Source organism: Carassius carassius, chromosome 17 (assembly GCF_963082965.1).
Source record: "Carassius carassius chromosome 17, fCarCar2.1, whole genome shotgun sequence".
Classification (NCBI taxonomy): Eukaryota; Metazoa; Chordata; class Actinopteri; order Cypriniformes; family Cyprinidae; genus Carassius; species Carassius carassius.
Window position 1 is genome coordinate 2,541,940 of NC_081771.1, and position 16,815 is coordinate 2,558,754.

At 37.4% G+C, this 16,815-nt stretch overlaps 1 protein-coding gene across 3 annotated transcripts in view; it reads right to left on the reverse strand.

Annotated features, from left to right (window-relative positions):
- The window catches only part of nav1b (neuron navigator 1b), a 73,801-nt gene that overhangs the window by 12,678 nt on the left and 44,308 nt on the right, over nucleotides 1-16,815 (reverse strand). For 2 of the 3 annotated variants that reach the window (XM_059570405.1, XM_059570406.1), the window contains 10 exons: nucleotides 16,331-16,469; nucleotides 12,603-12,906; nucleotides 8,372-9,104; nucleotides 6,984-7,388; nucleotides 6,278-6,319; nucleotides 6,037-6,191; nucleotides 5,777-5,953; nucleotides 4,570-4,622; nucleotides 4,332-4,355; nucleotides 3,982-4,059 (listed from right to left, as the gene is read on the reverse strand). In XM_059570405.1, the coding sequence (XP_059426388.1) occupies nucleotides 3,982-4,059; nucleotides 4,332-4,355; nucleotides 4,570-4,622; nucleotides 5,777-5,953; nucleotides 6,037-6,191; nucleotides 6,278-6,319; nucleotides 6,984-7,388; nucleotides 8,372-9,104; nucleotides 12,603-12,906; nucleotides 16,331-16,469 (2,110 nt within the window). The remainder of the gene's footprint in view (nucleotides 1-3,981; nucleotides 4,060-4,331; nucleotides 4,356-4,569; nucleotides 4,623-5,776; nucleotides 5,954-6,036; nucleotides 6,192-6,277; nucleotides 6,320-6,983; nucleotides 7,389-8,371; nucleotides 9,105-12,602; nucleotides 12,907-16,330; nucleotides 16,470-16,815) is intronic. The other variant, XM_059570407.1, reaches the window with a different exon arrangement.

Here is a 16,815-nt window from a genome sequence, read left to right on the forward strand (position 1 = left end):
CGTTACAGGAGAGAGTGAGATGATAGACTAAACCAATACCCATCATGCTACTCACTGTGACTCCAGCTGGCGCATCACATACGCAACTACACACACATTTCATGAAGAAAAACACCGCCGTGACGCTAGGCTGCTGTGGGTGGTTGCCAGGGTGTTTCTATGGGGTTGCTAAGGTATCTTGAGTGGTTATTTGTGTGTTGCTAGGTGGTTTCCAGAGATGTGTTCTCATTAGTTGCCAGGATGTTCCTATTTGGTTGCTAAGGTGTTCCAAGCAGTTATTGGTGTGTTGCTAGGTGGTTTCTAAAGGTATACCTGTATTCTCAGTGGTTGCTAAGGTGTTTCTATATGGTTGCTAGGGTGTTCTGAATGATTATTAGTGCATTGCTAGGTGGTTTCCAGAGGTGTGTTCTCGGTGGTTGCTAAAGGTGTTCTGAATGATTATTAGTGCATTGCTAGGTGGTTTCCAGAGGTGTGTTCTCGGTGGTTGCTAAAGGTGTTCTGAATGATTATTGGTGTGTTGCTAGGTGGTTTCCAGAGATGTGTTCTCAGTGGTTGCTAAGGTGTTCTGAATGATTATTGGTATGTTGCTAGGTGGTTTCCAGAGGTGTAGTGGTTGCTAAGGTGTTCTGAATGATCATTGGTGTGTTGCAAGGTGGTTTCCAGAGGTGTAGTGGTTGCTAAGGTGTTCTGAATGATTATTGGTGTGTTGCTAGGTGGTTTCCAGAGTTGTAGTGGTTGCTAAGGTGTTCTGAATGTTTATTGGTGTGTTGCTAGGTGGTTTCCAGAGGTGTGTTCTTAGCGGTTGCTAAGGTGTTCTGAATGATTTATGGGTGTGTTGCTAGGTGGTTTCCAGAGGTGTAGTGGTTGCTAAGGTGTCCTGAATGATTACTGGTGTGTTGCTAGGTGGTTTCCAGAGGTGTAGTGGTTGCTAAGGTGTTCTGAATGTTTATTGGTGTGTTGCTAGGTGGTTTCCAGAGGTGTGTTCTCAGTGGTTGCTAAGGTGTTCTGAATGATTACTGGTGTGTTGCTAGGTGGTTTCCAGAGGTGTAGTGGTTGCTAAGGTGTTCTGAATGATTATTGGTGTGTTGCTAGGTGGTTTCCAGAGGTGTGTTCTCGGTGGTTGCTAAGGTGTTCTGAATGATCATTGGTGTGTTGTTAGGTGGTTTCCAGAGGTGTGTTCCCAGTGGTTGCTAAGGTGTTCTGAATGATTATTGGTATGTTGCTATGTGGCTTCCAGGCGTGTGTTCTCAGTGCTTATCAGGGTGTTTCTAGGTGGTTGTTGAAGTTTTTATTGAATGATTATTAGTGTGTTGCTAGGCAACTGCTGCAGAATGTTACTAAATGGTTGCTAAAGGTTTGTTATGCGTTTGCTAGGGTGCAATGGATGGTTGCCAGGTCATTGTAATGTGGTTTCTAGTGCATTAGTGTTTTCTTATGCATTTGCTTAAGTGTTCTGAATGTTTTTTTATAACATTGCCATGCAGCTGTTAGTTCTAGGGTGTTCTAGGTGGTTGCTAGGGCATTTATATGAGGTTGCTTAGGTGTTTTGGTGTTTATCAGTACATTGGATTTGCCATGGGGTTTCTTTGGAGTTCTAAGTGGTTGTTCGGGTGTTATGGATAGTTAACAAGGCATTGCTACTGTATGTGGTTACTAGGGCTATGTGGTTATGTTGTGGATGTTGAGGTTTCTTTGTGATTGCTAAGCTGTTCAGAGGTTGCTGTGGCACTGCAAGGTGTTTCAAATGTGTTTTGAGAGGTTGCTACTGTAGGTAGTTACTAAGGTAGTTGTTATTATATTTCAATGGCTTTGGGTGGTTGCTAGGGTACTGTTCTAAGGTTGCATAGGTATTCTCAGTAGTTGCTACAGTTGTTCACTGAGAACATCACTGAATATATAATTTGCACTTTTTGTTGCAACTGTTGCTGTTTGTTATTTATTGTTGGTGACTATTCATTGTTGTTGTTTATTTTGTTTTCTTTTGTGACTGAGACTCATCAGACAGAATGTTATTTTATTATGTACAGTGACAATAAAGCAAATTGAATAGTGTTGCTATGCATTTGCTAAAGTGTTTTTATCATGTTCCTATGCAGTTCCTATGGCTGTTGTTACATGGTTCATGGTCACATGGTGCTAGGGTGTTTGCTATGGGATTGCAAGTGTTTCAAGTATATTTATATATATATTTTTTATGGTTTTCTAGGGTGGACACGTATATAGCACAAATTGTGTGGTACAAGTTACACACAGAAATCAATAATTTGGGCTAAGGATTTGTTCAGATAAAAAAAGCTATCCTAAATTAGTGCACAATTCACAACTATGTCAATGTTTGCGATTGTTGTTCCCTCATACAGCACGCAAGACCAACTCTATGACATCATCAAAACCCAGCCAGATGATACCTGAAAGCCACAGAGCAAACATAAATGACTTCCATTCCACATCATCAGTCAGTGAGGGCGAGGGGACACATGCAACAGCGACGGACAGGGCTGCAAGTGACAGTCCAACAAACCTGGCCTGACTGCAACAACCAGCAACCCCAGGCAGCAGTCAGTCATCAGAAGCCGGGACGGGACATCAGCCAGGGAGAGAGGGACAGTGCTGTTAGGACTATAGGGCCACAACCCTCCATCCCACACACACACACACACAATCATATATGCACTGGGATCAGCATCAGAAATGAAAATGTTTCGTTAAAGCCCCTCTGGAGATGATTATGAGGGCACTTTTGTTTCCACCCATATAAAACACACTGTACTGTAGATCCCTACTCAGACAGGAATACTTTTCCCTGAGATGATTTGGTAAAATAGTTTTATAGATTTAGTGATTTTAAAAGGTCACCTATTAAGTCTCAGGTGTCCCCAGAGTGTGTCTTTCCAGCACAAAACACCCCACAGATCATTTATTTTACAACATCATTCTGAAAACGCCTATTTTGAGTGGAAGCACAAACACAGTTTTTGTGCTCCCTGTCCCCTTTTTCAGAATAGGGCTGTGCCTTTACAACATCTGTTTGGTTTTGATCATCATGTCTATTGTGCTGAAATCATGCATTTTAAAGCCATATTAATTTAAACGTCTGATATAGGGGTTTTCTAATCACACACATCCAAAGAAATCGCACAGAAAGCAGCTGTCACATGGCATGTGAGTTCTAAACTAAGTTCTCTTTCATGTCCTATTGCGCTTAAACTATAAATAGCTGTGAAAGAAAAATGTTTAAATTAGATACTGCCATTAATGCTGATAATATGACCCGAGCAATAAAAGAGTGTCCGTGGGCGGGGCCTGTGGGCGGGGCCTGTAAAATGTGACATCACATTTTACGGATTCTGCAACAGCTTGTTCTGAGACACTGCTTATGATTTATGGGGACTGAAAAAAAAGAAGCGGGTGGATTTTTTATCATTATAGGGTGGTTGTGTACTGTACACACACGGCCAACACACATTTATTTTCAAATAACATGAAAAAGTGATTTTTACATAATAGGTGGCCTATAATACAGTCCGAATCACACAAACTCTAATCCCATTCAGATTGAACAGTCATCCCAGTGTGCGAGTGCATTGCTGAAGCCAGCTGTGTTGAAGCAGCAGATCAGTGCAGGGTGAGCTGAAGGCAGCTGGGGTTAGTGGGAACTTGCAGTGAGAAGTGATCTGGATTTAAGACACTAGAAATATTGTAAATTACAATAATCCACATTACATGGCAATACTCATTATTTAATTAATAATCCTGTGAAACAAGCAGCGATGACTGAAAAGGTGAGAAAAGTGTCAGAATCAAATATTAAATGAAAAACAATCAAAATAAATGAAAAAATAAAATAATAAAACGTTTGATAAATATATAATATGCAATTATGAATTGTGAAATTCTGAAATGCATCACTCTAAAATAATACCAATAAAATACTAATCTGACATCTGCTGTTGTGTATATGCAGTGGTGTTTTGCACGTACATTTGCTGAGAGTTGGCTGGTCAGATTGGTCACTTTATCCTGAGATGACTCCAGCTCACGCCTCAGTAACCGGATTTGCTGAGAAGGTAGGATGAGTTAGACAAATTAACAATCCAAGGCATTTTCAAAACACAGGTCAGCAAATAGTTTGACATTTAACTATAAAGCAATTAGTGTAAAGATGATGTTACACAAAAAAGAACTATAGATGGTTGTTTATGTGTCAGTTATCGTGCAAATGCTATCAAAAGTGAATCTGAATGTTTTGATTTTTCTTGAGCAATAGCAGAATATAAGAGGAAGCAAAGGAGAAAGAGAAGCCGGCATGCTCTGCATGAGAAAATCCTTACCTCTCCTTGCATTCTCTCTTCAGTCTTAGAGTGTACGGTACAGAAATGGTAATAAAGACCAAGAAAGAGTGAGCAAGGACAGGAAACAGAGAAAAAAGGCTGGTTGTTAAGAGAAATTTCTGGAAATAAAGAGCCGACTGTATCAAATCAGTATTCTATTCTCTGTCAATCATATACAAAAGCCATTCAAATACAGAAACCGACCTAATTTTTACATTGTGCATTAGTTTATACTCACCGACGAATAGTTGGATGAGGCATTCGAGGCCAGAGACAGCACAGATCCATGAACTGAGAGAAAGAGAGCTAAATTACACACAGATACAGGATAGAGACATAGTTTCACAATTAAAAATAAAAGTCATTTCTGCATTTTGCTTTATAACTGTAGTTAACAAGAAACTGCTTGCAACCAATTTTATTTGTATAATATAGTCTATTTCTAAATAAAATAAAGATAATAAATCTATACCTGATTGCTGATTAGAATAGCATGCACTAATGAATTATACAAAATAAGACAAGAAATGCGCATTATGATTGGAAATAGGCTAAGTTTCCATTTCATTTTCAAGTATTATTAGATATCTTCTTTGGCCATGAAGCAGTGTTGCTAACTAAAACTAAAACTTTTTTCACCAGTTGAAATAAAAACTGAAATGAAATACAAATATCCAATAAAAAAAACCTAAATGTCTAAACTGCAACAAGGACACCTTAAAATAAATTGTAGCTATAGTTTAAGTATGAAAACTGTTCAACTAAAATAGAACTGCAATTCCAAAAAATTCATCTAAATCCTAAAAACAAAAGCTAATTCAAATATGAATAAATACTATAAAAGTATATAAGTAATACTAAAATCAAACTGCTATGGAGCTACTAGTAAAAATGAGATAAAAAAAAAAAATCTAATTCTTGAACCACAAAACTATTGCTATTATAGTTCTATTAAAACTCTACTCTCCATTAAAAGCAACAAAAAAACAAATTAAGGTTAGTCTGAGATGTTATCTACATTTGAACACTTTTTATAACCTTCGACCACAAAACCAGTTAGTATAGGAGAATATTTGGCTGAGATACAACTATTTAAAAATCTGGAATCTGAGGGTGCAAAAAAAATCAAAATATTGAGAAAATCACCTTTAACATTGTCCAAATTAAGTTCTTAGCAATGCATATTACTAATCAAAAATTAAGTTTTAATATGTTATTGGTAGGAAATTTATAAAATATCTTCATGGAACATGATCTTTACTTAACATCTTAATGATTTTTGACATAAAAAATAAATAAAAATTTGACCCATAAAATGACTGTATTTTTGGCTATTGCAACAAATATAACTATGCAACTTAACACAGTTTTTGTGCTCCAGGGTCACATTTATGCATGTTGCATCAAATCAAGGAGTAGGCTAGGTTCGATTCTCCATGGCTCACCGTCTTCACTAGGCTCTCTGAAGGATCCGGATCTCATCATGCTCTTTGGTCGGTCGGCCAGAGACAGAGAGCTGCCCAGAGGAGATGTGCCGTAAAGCTCGTAGCCCATGTCATTCGCCGGGATGCTGTTGGAGCGCGTGATCTGGGAACCGGCGCCTGAACTTGGGATTGGTGCCACTGCAGAGAGAGAGAGAGAGAGCGTCATTTCATTTGCATCTGCTGTAAAATCTCACACCTGAGAAGTGTTTGACTTCACTCACCCACGTTGGTCGGTGGTGTTTTTCCCAGGAAGGTCTGTGTCACGTGTGTCGGCGAGGGCAGCTGTGGTGGGCTCTCCGAATCCGTCATGCTCGTGATCGTGTGGGAATGACGGCGTTCCCTCACTTCTCCCTCTGATTGGCCACTGCCATAGCGACTGCAGAAGAGAGCATAACATACACGGGTCAGGACCATCTTACATTTAAATGCTGTACTAGTTGAGTTTAGATCAAATATATGTACCTTAATCCTTTCTTGGGAAAGGTGTTCCTATCAGATTGTAAACTGGGAGGGGTAGAGAGCAGCACATACAGTATAAATAGCTCACCCCAAACTAACAGGGTTAGCATTACACTGATGTTCAGTCCAATACGAGTAATCTGATTGTTTAACTTATCATTCAGTGTCTTGCTGTGTTGATCTCATGCCAGCAGGGGGCGACTCTCTTACAGCAAATATTTTGGAAAATTAAGTTCATACAGTAATATCAGTGTGGTACATAACGCAAAATTATGTATAATAGAAATCATATAGTAATAATAATAATATTATTTTTTAAAGTTTTTTTTAAAAGAGTTTCTTAAACTCCATCAAAGCTACATTTATTTGAACAAAAATACAGGAAAATAACTAATATTGTGAAATCTTTATTATAATGCTAAATATTTTTTTTCTATTTTAATATACATTAAAATGTAATTTATTCCTGTGATGCAAAGCAGAATTTTCAGCATAATTCCTCCAGTCTTCAGTGTCACATGATCTTCAGAAATCACTCTAATATGCCGATGATTGTGATGAGCGTTTAATTGTACAAAACAATGCTGGTGACTTCTTACGCTGCTCTGTTTCACCAGGTTCTGTTATTCATTATTCTATATAAAATGACAGATTTGCTCTATTTGGCTCAGTTAAACATCATACAACCAATAACCAGACCCAAACTCACCTGTCGCCCAAAGTGATGGACGTCCGGCTCCCTGCGCCCCACGTCCCAGTGCTCCTGGCTTCATCCCGCTCTCCCAGATCCGGTTTGGTGGGGACGCTCATGTGAAGCGGCAGCGACTCCATGCTGCGGTGCAGGCCAGACATTTTGGGGTAGAGGATGGGGGAGCTGCTGACCGACAGCGTCTGGCCTGAGAAACAGCTGGGAGAGTCGATGTGGAGCACCGGTGCGGGGCTCGGGGTGAGTCGAGGGGAAACGCGGGAGCCCGCCAGGTCCTGCAGCTTGGAGTAGGGAGGGATCTTTGGAGGAAGGTCATGGATGGTGATACAGGAGTCCAGACTGTTAGAGTTGAGCTTGTCTAGGTGAGCCAGACTGGGAGGATGAACTAGAGACTTACTGCTCAACAACCTGTTAGAGTCAAACACCACAGCAGCATCTTCAATAACGTCATGAACTCAAAGACCTTCTGTAAATAAGTACTGAAGGGAATACAGAGCATCCAAAGAAGAACACGCTGCCAACCAGAAAATCAGCCTCAAAGGCTCTTGATGTCCATTTCCAGAAAGGGTTTTAAATAATTGAGTAGCATAACTTGCATAATAAAAACACACAGGGCATCTGCAGAATATTTCCTGAAAAAATGTTGCCTATAACTATTTTATTAAAGGAAAAAAAAACACTTTATATTAGATATTTCCCCCCATTTTATTTCTGAAGTGCAGCAAAGTCACTTAATTTTCCTAGTTGACCCTATTTATTTGAAAATATCATGAATTGTTATGATCAGGTGTAAAATATATTAAAAAAAATATTTAACCATTTAACAAATCATGACAATCATTGCATGATATTTTAAAATGAAATAATTTTATATAAAAAAAACAACTCAAAATGCATTGTCATGTAGAACACTGTATAGAACATAGAACATTAAAAATATAGATGTTAAAAATATAAATATACTTTTATACCAGTTGATTAATTAAAAATAAAATGTATTTCAAATAAATAAATAAATAGCATGCCATTTAATAGCCAATGGTCATTAATTTAGAACAAACACAATTATCACAAAACAAAAATGGAAAAATTAAAATGATTCTTTTAATTAATTACATAGATTAAATTTACTGTGTGTGTATAATATTTGTTTATAAATATAAATAAAATAAAATAAATATATAAATAATAGAATAGCAATATTACAGACACAAACATTTAATTACATTTTAATTAAAATATATTTTTATACATTTTAATTACATTTAATATATTTTAAGTAATTTATAAAAAAAATACATATTTTATTTTTTACTTAATTTTATTTACTAATATCATGAATTGATTGCAGTGAATTTGATTTGATGATGTATTTGTGCAGAGGGTCGTACCTTGGCGTGCTGGTCGGAGAGCTAAGTTCTTGGTATTTACTGGTGCTGGTCCTCCTCCCTCGGCGGATCTTCTCCACAGTCTCTGCACAGCTGTCAGTCTGGTTCTCGGCCTTCAGACAGCTGATCTCCAGGTCGGCTTTGGCCTTGGCCCTCTCCTTCTCCTTCTCTCGGTCCGTTTGGTTGACGGGTCCAGTGGTGCTCGGGCGACTAGCCGCTTTTAAGCCGCCTCCATCTTTTCCTCTGGTGGGCATGGTGTTGGGCAGAGGAGGTACGGGTTTGAGGGTGAGGAGACTGGCGTCGATGCTGCCGCTGACAGGGCGAGAGGTCAAGCTCATAGCGCTGGATTTGGCAGGCCGTGGCAGACTGCGGTACTGAATGCTCCCGCGAGCGTTGGGCGCCAGGAACCCCTGTTCGGAGCCGCTGGCGTCCAGGCTGTTTTTGCGTCCGCCTGCACCTGGGACGGGTTTGATGGGGATGCCAGAGGTCTTGGGGGTCTTGCCCACAGTGGCCGAGCCGCTGGTGATAGTGGCGCCTCCTGCTGTCAGGACGGTGGCGGTTCCGGTGGTCGGAGGTTTCCTGTAACCAAAGGAGGCTCCGGCGGAGGGTTTGACCAGACCTGAGGGAGGCTTGCGGTGCTCGTTGTCCCGGCCCGCATCGGAGCGTGAACGCTGGAGACCCGTTGCCTTGACAGACATTTTCACCTTGTCAACTGCCTTAGTGTCTCCTTTAGAAACTATAAAGAAAGAGAGACAACAGTCATTAAGCGCCACTCGTTTGTGCATGTGCATTAAACCCAATATAGATGTGAAATATTACTTCTAAATTTACACAACACTGCTGGCTTCAGAAATACAGAATACTTATAGGCAGCTTCATTTTTTTGTCATTTCAGAAAAAATATTTTCATTGTATTGTTCTGAATAAAAAAAACACTCCTTTAAAATTAGGTATGATCTACAACTTTTTATATAATTTAGACTTCTACTTCCATACATCCATGTCCATGTCATTTGAAACTATACAATCTTTTCCATTTCTTTGCAAACCAATATCTCTATCAAATTTCTTCTAAATTTAAAATCTCATATTGTTTTATTTGTGGTTAAAATTCATTTATTTATATATTTTTGGTTTTCTTTTAGTTTTTAAATTGCAGTTATTTGCTATACTTTTTAAAACTTTGTTTTGATTTACAGATTTGTTTGAGTAAATTTAGTTTTATCTCCGCAACATTTTTACAATTTCTCAAATATTTTAATATTTCATATTGATTTTATTTCTGCTTTATTTCAGTATTTTGTTGGACTTGATATACTGAAATAAATAAAACTGAAATAACTACTATAATGACAAAAAAAATATTTTCTTGCTATTTATTTCTGAATTTCATATGAAAAGGCTATTAAAACAAACAACAAAAATAAAAACGGATTCAAAATATGAAAAACAACAATAACAGTGTCAAACTAAACTAACACTGACCTCAGTTAACCAAACAAGTAATAGTTTTAGCTTTAGTCGTAATTAAAAACACTATTTATCTTTTAAAACCGTTTTAAACGAGCCATTTCCAAAATGAAAGCCAAAACTCAGAAACCTTTGGATGTTCGTACAATCGTACTCTATATTGATTATTATAAAACATGAAAAGCAACCTGTGAGCAAACAATCTTCCTTTAGGATGGAAATACCAAATGTTTTTAGATATGCCCCATTGCATTTATCTTAGTACCTTTAAATGTCATGTAAAAACTACACAGATGAATATGATACTCATTCAGCTCCATGCAATATATCAAGATACCACGCTATTACCATCACTATACCATCATCAGTACCACCACAGTACTTTACCTCATCATCAATAAAGCTTAATGTCCTTTCACACACGCAAAATTGAATCAGTGTCCTCGGTGTGGTCAGAGCCGTGTAACTAGAAAGGTGAGTAGGAAAGCCTTGGGGTATGACTTCAGAGGAAGTCATGGAGAGGACCCGATTGAAGCCATGATTAAGGTTCTGTGGCCTAAATCTACAGTATGTGAGTCATCGCTGATGAAGACGAGGACAAGCATGCATCTGCATTTAATTACAGACCCTTCAAAGATAAAGAGCATCTCGGCCTACACGGGATCTAAACAGCACACGTGTGACCTGAGCATCTGCATACTTCAGTGAAAAAGAGCCAGCGAATGAGGTTTAATGACATTTGGAGGACTAATTACGGATAGATGAGTTTCAATGAAGCTTTAATCACTGAACGAACACTACTGACAGAAGCTCTCAAAGTGCCTACAGATAAACTATTATCAAGCGGAAAGCATTATCTGAGCGTGGCATGCTGGGAAATGCCTGAAAACATGCCTGCTTATTATCTATGATTTATTTTTGCATCTAATTTAATTTTCCACTTAAAAATGCCATTATGAGATCACTCAAGCACATTTTTCATGCAAAATATTTTTTAAAACACATCTGTTAGATAAAACTGCTGATATACTTTTTATAATAAAAACTTTATGGTTTCAAGATTTTAGTTGTATTATGATTTTTATTATTCTTATGATTTCTGCTGTATATACAGTACAGTAGTATGTACATCTAGTAGTATTTGATCAAAAATATAGTAAAAAGTAATATTGTGAAATTTTTACAGTTTAAAATAACTATGGTCTCTTTCGATCTATTGTTCATTGTCATTTATTTCTGAATATTCAGCATCAATACTCTTCAGTGTCACATGATCCTTCAGAAATCATTCTAATATGCTGATTTGAACATACATTTATTATTGTAATAGCAATAATGAAAACAGTTGTGCTGCAGAATATTTTGTGGAAACTGTGATTTTAGTTTTCATGATTTTTTTGATGAATAGAAAGTTCAAAAGAACAGAATCAATTTGAAATTGAAAAAATAATATTTTGTAACATTGATAAATGTATACATTTCTTTAGTGATCAATTTAATGCATCCTTGCTGAAAAATTAATTTCTTTATATACTGTACACAGTGAGTAATTTTACTTCAAACTGGCCACACAACCTTAAAACAACAGAAACGGAATCTTTTATTCAGTGTTATGACCTCTCGGCTTTATATTTCTTAAATTGGTGTCTTTGTTTTTGCCATTTGTGAGGATACTTTTATAACAGGATGTCAGTATGACAAAGTAAAATGCCGTATGATGCCAAACAGCTGCTGGTTTTCTTCTAAGTGCACTGGATCGCTGACATTTAAATGTCATTGTAAACTATGGATCCAGCATAGAAAGGTAAACTACATCCAAAGATGAACCTGACAGGCTTCTCTCTCAAACAATCTGCTCAGGCACTTGAGGAAAGTCAAAGACATCATGAAGAAGAGTTAATGGAATAATTCACCCTAATTTATGCATCCTCGTGTAATTCTAAACCAGCATGACTTAATGAGGTTTGAAAGAGGCAGCGAAAAGGAGGACCCCCCACCATCTTTTTTTGTGGCTAATGACTTAAATCTCACATAAATCTATCATAAGACTGAGTCACATGGACTAGCTTTATGGCCCTTTTAATGTTTGTCGTTGTCTATTTTTGTAGCCCTGGTCTCTGTATGCATTCATTGAATAGAAAAGCTTAACATGGATTGATATGAAGATAAAACTTTGAACTATTGAAGTAAAGACTCCGATAGCTTTCATGTGGTTCTGGTTTCCACCAGTCATCATTCTGATATCTGCTTAAGAGACACTTCACCAAACTCTGTATAGCACATGGTCTTCATTTATTACAGGTTATGGATGACAGCAGTAACATAACCAACCACAGAAGTTTGTCCAACTGATTCATTTCCAACTCATGATATAGTCCCATTAATATATAACCCTTCTGGAGATGCATGCTGGAGGACAACGTGAAGATGCATGTTTGGAGAACAAAAAGGTCCCCGGAATGAATTTATGTCTAAAATATGTTTAAATCCAAATACACAGTCTATGTAAAAGCTTAAACCTAAATACTCGTAAACATACCCCCCATAAAATAAACAAACAAAAAAATACATAAATAACATATAACAAAATATATTAAACAATTAAATTGCAAATAAAATAAACATAAATAACTAGATAAAAAAAATAAATACAAAATAGCAACAAAATATGAAATAAAAAACAAACACAATAGAAAAAAAAAAAATATATATATATATATATAGTTTTTAATAAAACAAAATAAAATAAAAAAGTTACAATTACCTGCAACTTTTAGCACACTTTGTGAAGTGTGTGTGATGGGAGAGGTGACGCCCACAGGTGTATTGCGGCCCTTTTTGAAGCTCCCAGGTTGTTCTAGACTCTGAGGTTTCTTCAGTTCTCCTTTCCCCGTCTTGTCCTGCGCAGAACCATCCGGCAGCCGAGTTTTCCTCCACTTGCTGGAAGGCTCTGACTTTAGGCTGCCTGTGTCATAAACACCATCAGCTTTCCGTAAGGACTTGCTGTCCTCGCTGTACCACGCCAGTCCACTCTCCACCAGAGAACGCTTCTCTGCATCCGTCCGCAACTAAACACAGAGTACAGCGTCTGTTAGAAGAGCAGATTTGAATGTTCGAAACTTTTATCTTTAAAGAAATGAAAATGTTAATTCAGCGGGAATGCCTTAAATTGGTCGAAAGTGACAGCGAAGACATTACATTTCAAATAAATGCTGTTCTTTTGAAATTTCTATTAATCAAATAACCCTGAAAAATCAAATGTGTCACATCTTCCACAAACAAACAAGAAGCAGCACAACTGTTTTCAACACTGATAATGATCAGAAATGTTTCTTGAGCAGCAAATCATCATATTAGAATGATTTCTGATGGTGCACTATGAAGACGTACAGTAATGAGCAGTGAGAGTAATGATGCTGAAAATTCAGCTTTGCATCACAGGAATAAATTACATTTTAAAACTTAATCAAATACCCAACAGTTATTTACAATTATAATAATATTTCACAATTTTACTGTTTTTATTGTATATTTGATCAAATAAATGCAACCCTGGTGAGCAGAAGAGACGTCTTTCAAAAACATTTTTAAAATCTTGACCCTAAAATTCTGAATGGTAGTGTTTTTGCACTAAATTTCATAGAATAAATGAATAAAATACATGCATCTCGTACTTTGAAATATACATGAAGTATATATAGATAGTCTATAGATATGTAATTAGTCTATACTTTTTGACTTGGACATTATAAAGTGCATATTTCCATGCAAGCTCACTTATGACTTACTTTCCCCTCATTTATGATGTAACATTTTTTTCCAAGGTAAAACCAAATGGTCTTCTTACAGTGTAACACACTGAAAAACACAAATACACTATGAATGATGCGAGTGTTTCTGTTATTCAATTCAATTCAAGTTTATTTGTATAGCGCTTTTTACGATACAAATCATTACAAAGCAACTTTACAGAAAATTACGTTTCTACAATATTAAGTGGTGACTGTCAGTTTGTGCGCATATGAAAGGATTTTTCAGAAAAATGTATACAAGACGTAGTCAGCCAGATGATGAACATTATAACAGCAATTATTATATGATGCAGTCACACTTGTAGCAATATTTGTTATCTATAATGTAATAACCGCAATCAAAAGCCAGCCTCTGTGTTGACTATAATATGAGCTTTCAAGAAAAAAAGAAAAAAAACTAAGCTCAGGGAATCTTACTCATTGGGCCCTGTTTTAACGATCTAAATGCAAAGCTCACAGCGCACGGCGCAGGTGCACTCAGGGCATGTCCAAATCCACTTTTGCTATTTTAATGACGGAAAAACGGTTCACGCGCCCGGGAGCATGGTCTAAACGGGTTGTCCCTATTCTCTTAATGAGTTATGGGTGTTTTTTGGGCGTAACGTGCAATAAACCAATCAGAGTCTCATCTTCCTTTCCCTTTAAGAGCCAGTTGTGCTCGTGTCATGACGGATTTGCTATTTACACGGCTGAATTTGGCAAACACAAAGACAGAATGAGGAAAAGGAGCTGCTTGTGTGCGAGCAAATAGATAATTCTGATATCCATTATGACATGTAGGCATTTATATATAAATTGAGCGCAAATGCATTTTCTAATTAAACAACATGGCGCTGGATGGGAAAATGCGAGCGGCGCCGAACTGAAACTAGCAAACACACTTGTTTGCGCCTTGCTTCGTATTGCGCCGGGTGTATTATAGGGCCCTTACTCTTAAAGACTTTCCCACATTTACCCTTGGATCCTCTGATGCTATTCTATGGATGGTTTTACTTCAATAATGAAGTCCACATGAAAGAAACAGAGCACTTTTCTCAGATGGAAATAACTTTGCATTATATATATACTGCATAAAACATGCCAATTATGGATAAAACGTTGGACATTGCACTGCGAGCACTTGCCAATGCATTTCTCTTTTCACTCTGTCTTAGAGTAAAGACAAGATGGCACATTGAAAACATCTTCAAAATTTCATGTAACCATGCTATGATGATGTTACCATAGCAACAGAAAAAAGTAATATTGTTTCCTTTTCGTCGGTATGAGAATTAATATTTGTGTCTCTAATGATGAGGAAAACAAAGATTTGATTTCATGGTGAACTGATAGCGAGCGCTTCAAACAAGCAAAAGACTTGCACAATGGGAAACAGCTGCTCTTAATTCATCCAAGACAATCAAAGCCAGGCTTTAACAGTAAGTACTGGTTCTCCCGGCCTGACTTTGACTGCACGGGGTGAATGTGATACACGTGTGTCTCATACTTTGCTTGTGTTGCATTATTAGTAATCATTATTTGTGATGCTTCGATAACATTTACAACTTAGTGTGACAAAAACAAAGCTGCAAACCAGAAACGGTTTAATTGAGCTTTTTATCAGCTGTAGAAGTGTTCAGGCTTTACGTGTTACACTGAAAAACAGCAGACTACCAAACCAGAGACACGTTCAACTGAAGATGGCAGAAACACCAAACCACGGCCTGAAACTGTCAAAGACATCTTGCGTTCTCTCGTCTCGACACTGAACAAATCCTCAGAGGTTATTTTATGTCAGTGTTTACCAGAGAAGGAACTGAAAAACAATGTCAAGAACAGATATGGAAGTCATTTTAATATGTGCCTTGGTGCCCGCATCCAGTTTTAGTTTTTAAGCACCGGTTGCATGTTCATATTTCATTTCAGAACAAAAAAATAATGGCTAATTATCCATATGATTAGTTAAGTAAGTTCAAAGAAGTCTATTCTCAACAAGACGGCATTCCTTTGTTCAGAAATACGGTAAAAACAGAAAATGTGCTGAGATATTATTACAATTTCAATTTCTGTTGTCTACTTGAATATACTGTGAAATGTAATTTATATATCGTTCTAACATGATTTGCTGCTTGAGAAACATTTATGATTATTATCCATGTATATTCAGGATTCGCTGATGCATAGAAAGTTCAAAAGAACAGCAATTATTTACAATCTAAATCTTCTGTGACATTATGTGTGTCTTTACTGCCAATTTCAATCAATTTAATGCATTCTTATTCGTACCAACAGCAAGTAAAGTTTCTAACTTGTGGACAGAATATGGCCAACTTCATATTCAAATTGTTGCATCATTTTTAGTTATAGACTGATCTAAAGCACAGACTTAGGAACTCTAGGAACATGACTTTTGGATGAGTTCTGGATATTTCCCTACCACAGAAAAAACATTTCTTCCAATGTCTACATGTTTTTACAACAGCTGCAGTCTAAAGTTTTCAAGAATGTCTTCCCATCTGGAGAATTTAATCATGTTTTAGTGCAAACTATATGATGTCCCAAACCTGCTTGGTTATTTATTAACTAGCAGTGTATACCAGTAGAGATTTATGCCAAGTTCTACTAAATCCAAACAAACAAGGTTCCAAAACACGAGCCAAACCATTCACTGCACAAAAACCCTGGTCTGTGATCTGCTCACCATGACGGAGGAGTTGCGTCGCGAGCCCACAGGTGTGGTGGGGAGGGAGTTGAGAGACGAGCTGGCGTTGAGTTCCTCTGAGCTCAGGTTATCAGAAGCATCACTCAGACCGCTGCTGATGGAGCTGCTCTCGTCCCAGCTGCACACACACACACACACACACACACACACACACAGAGAGAGAGGAGATACAGACACTTAGAAGAAACCAGGAAAGCTTGAATCATGCACGATAGCACAGGACCATACCCAGAACATACCGCATTGCTTAGAGTCAGATGATTTCCTATTATGATTCATTTGTTTCTGGATTCTCTTCTGAAATGTATTTTGGGGAGATAAAATTCAGACACAAATGAATCAATATTTGATGTACAAATAAAGATCCTTAAAAGAATCATCACAGCAATGCCATTGAAGAACTAACTTCAGTTCCGCAAAGAACCTTCTTTTGCCAAAAAGAGCCTTTTGTGAAACATGATGTT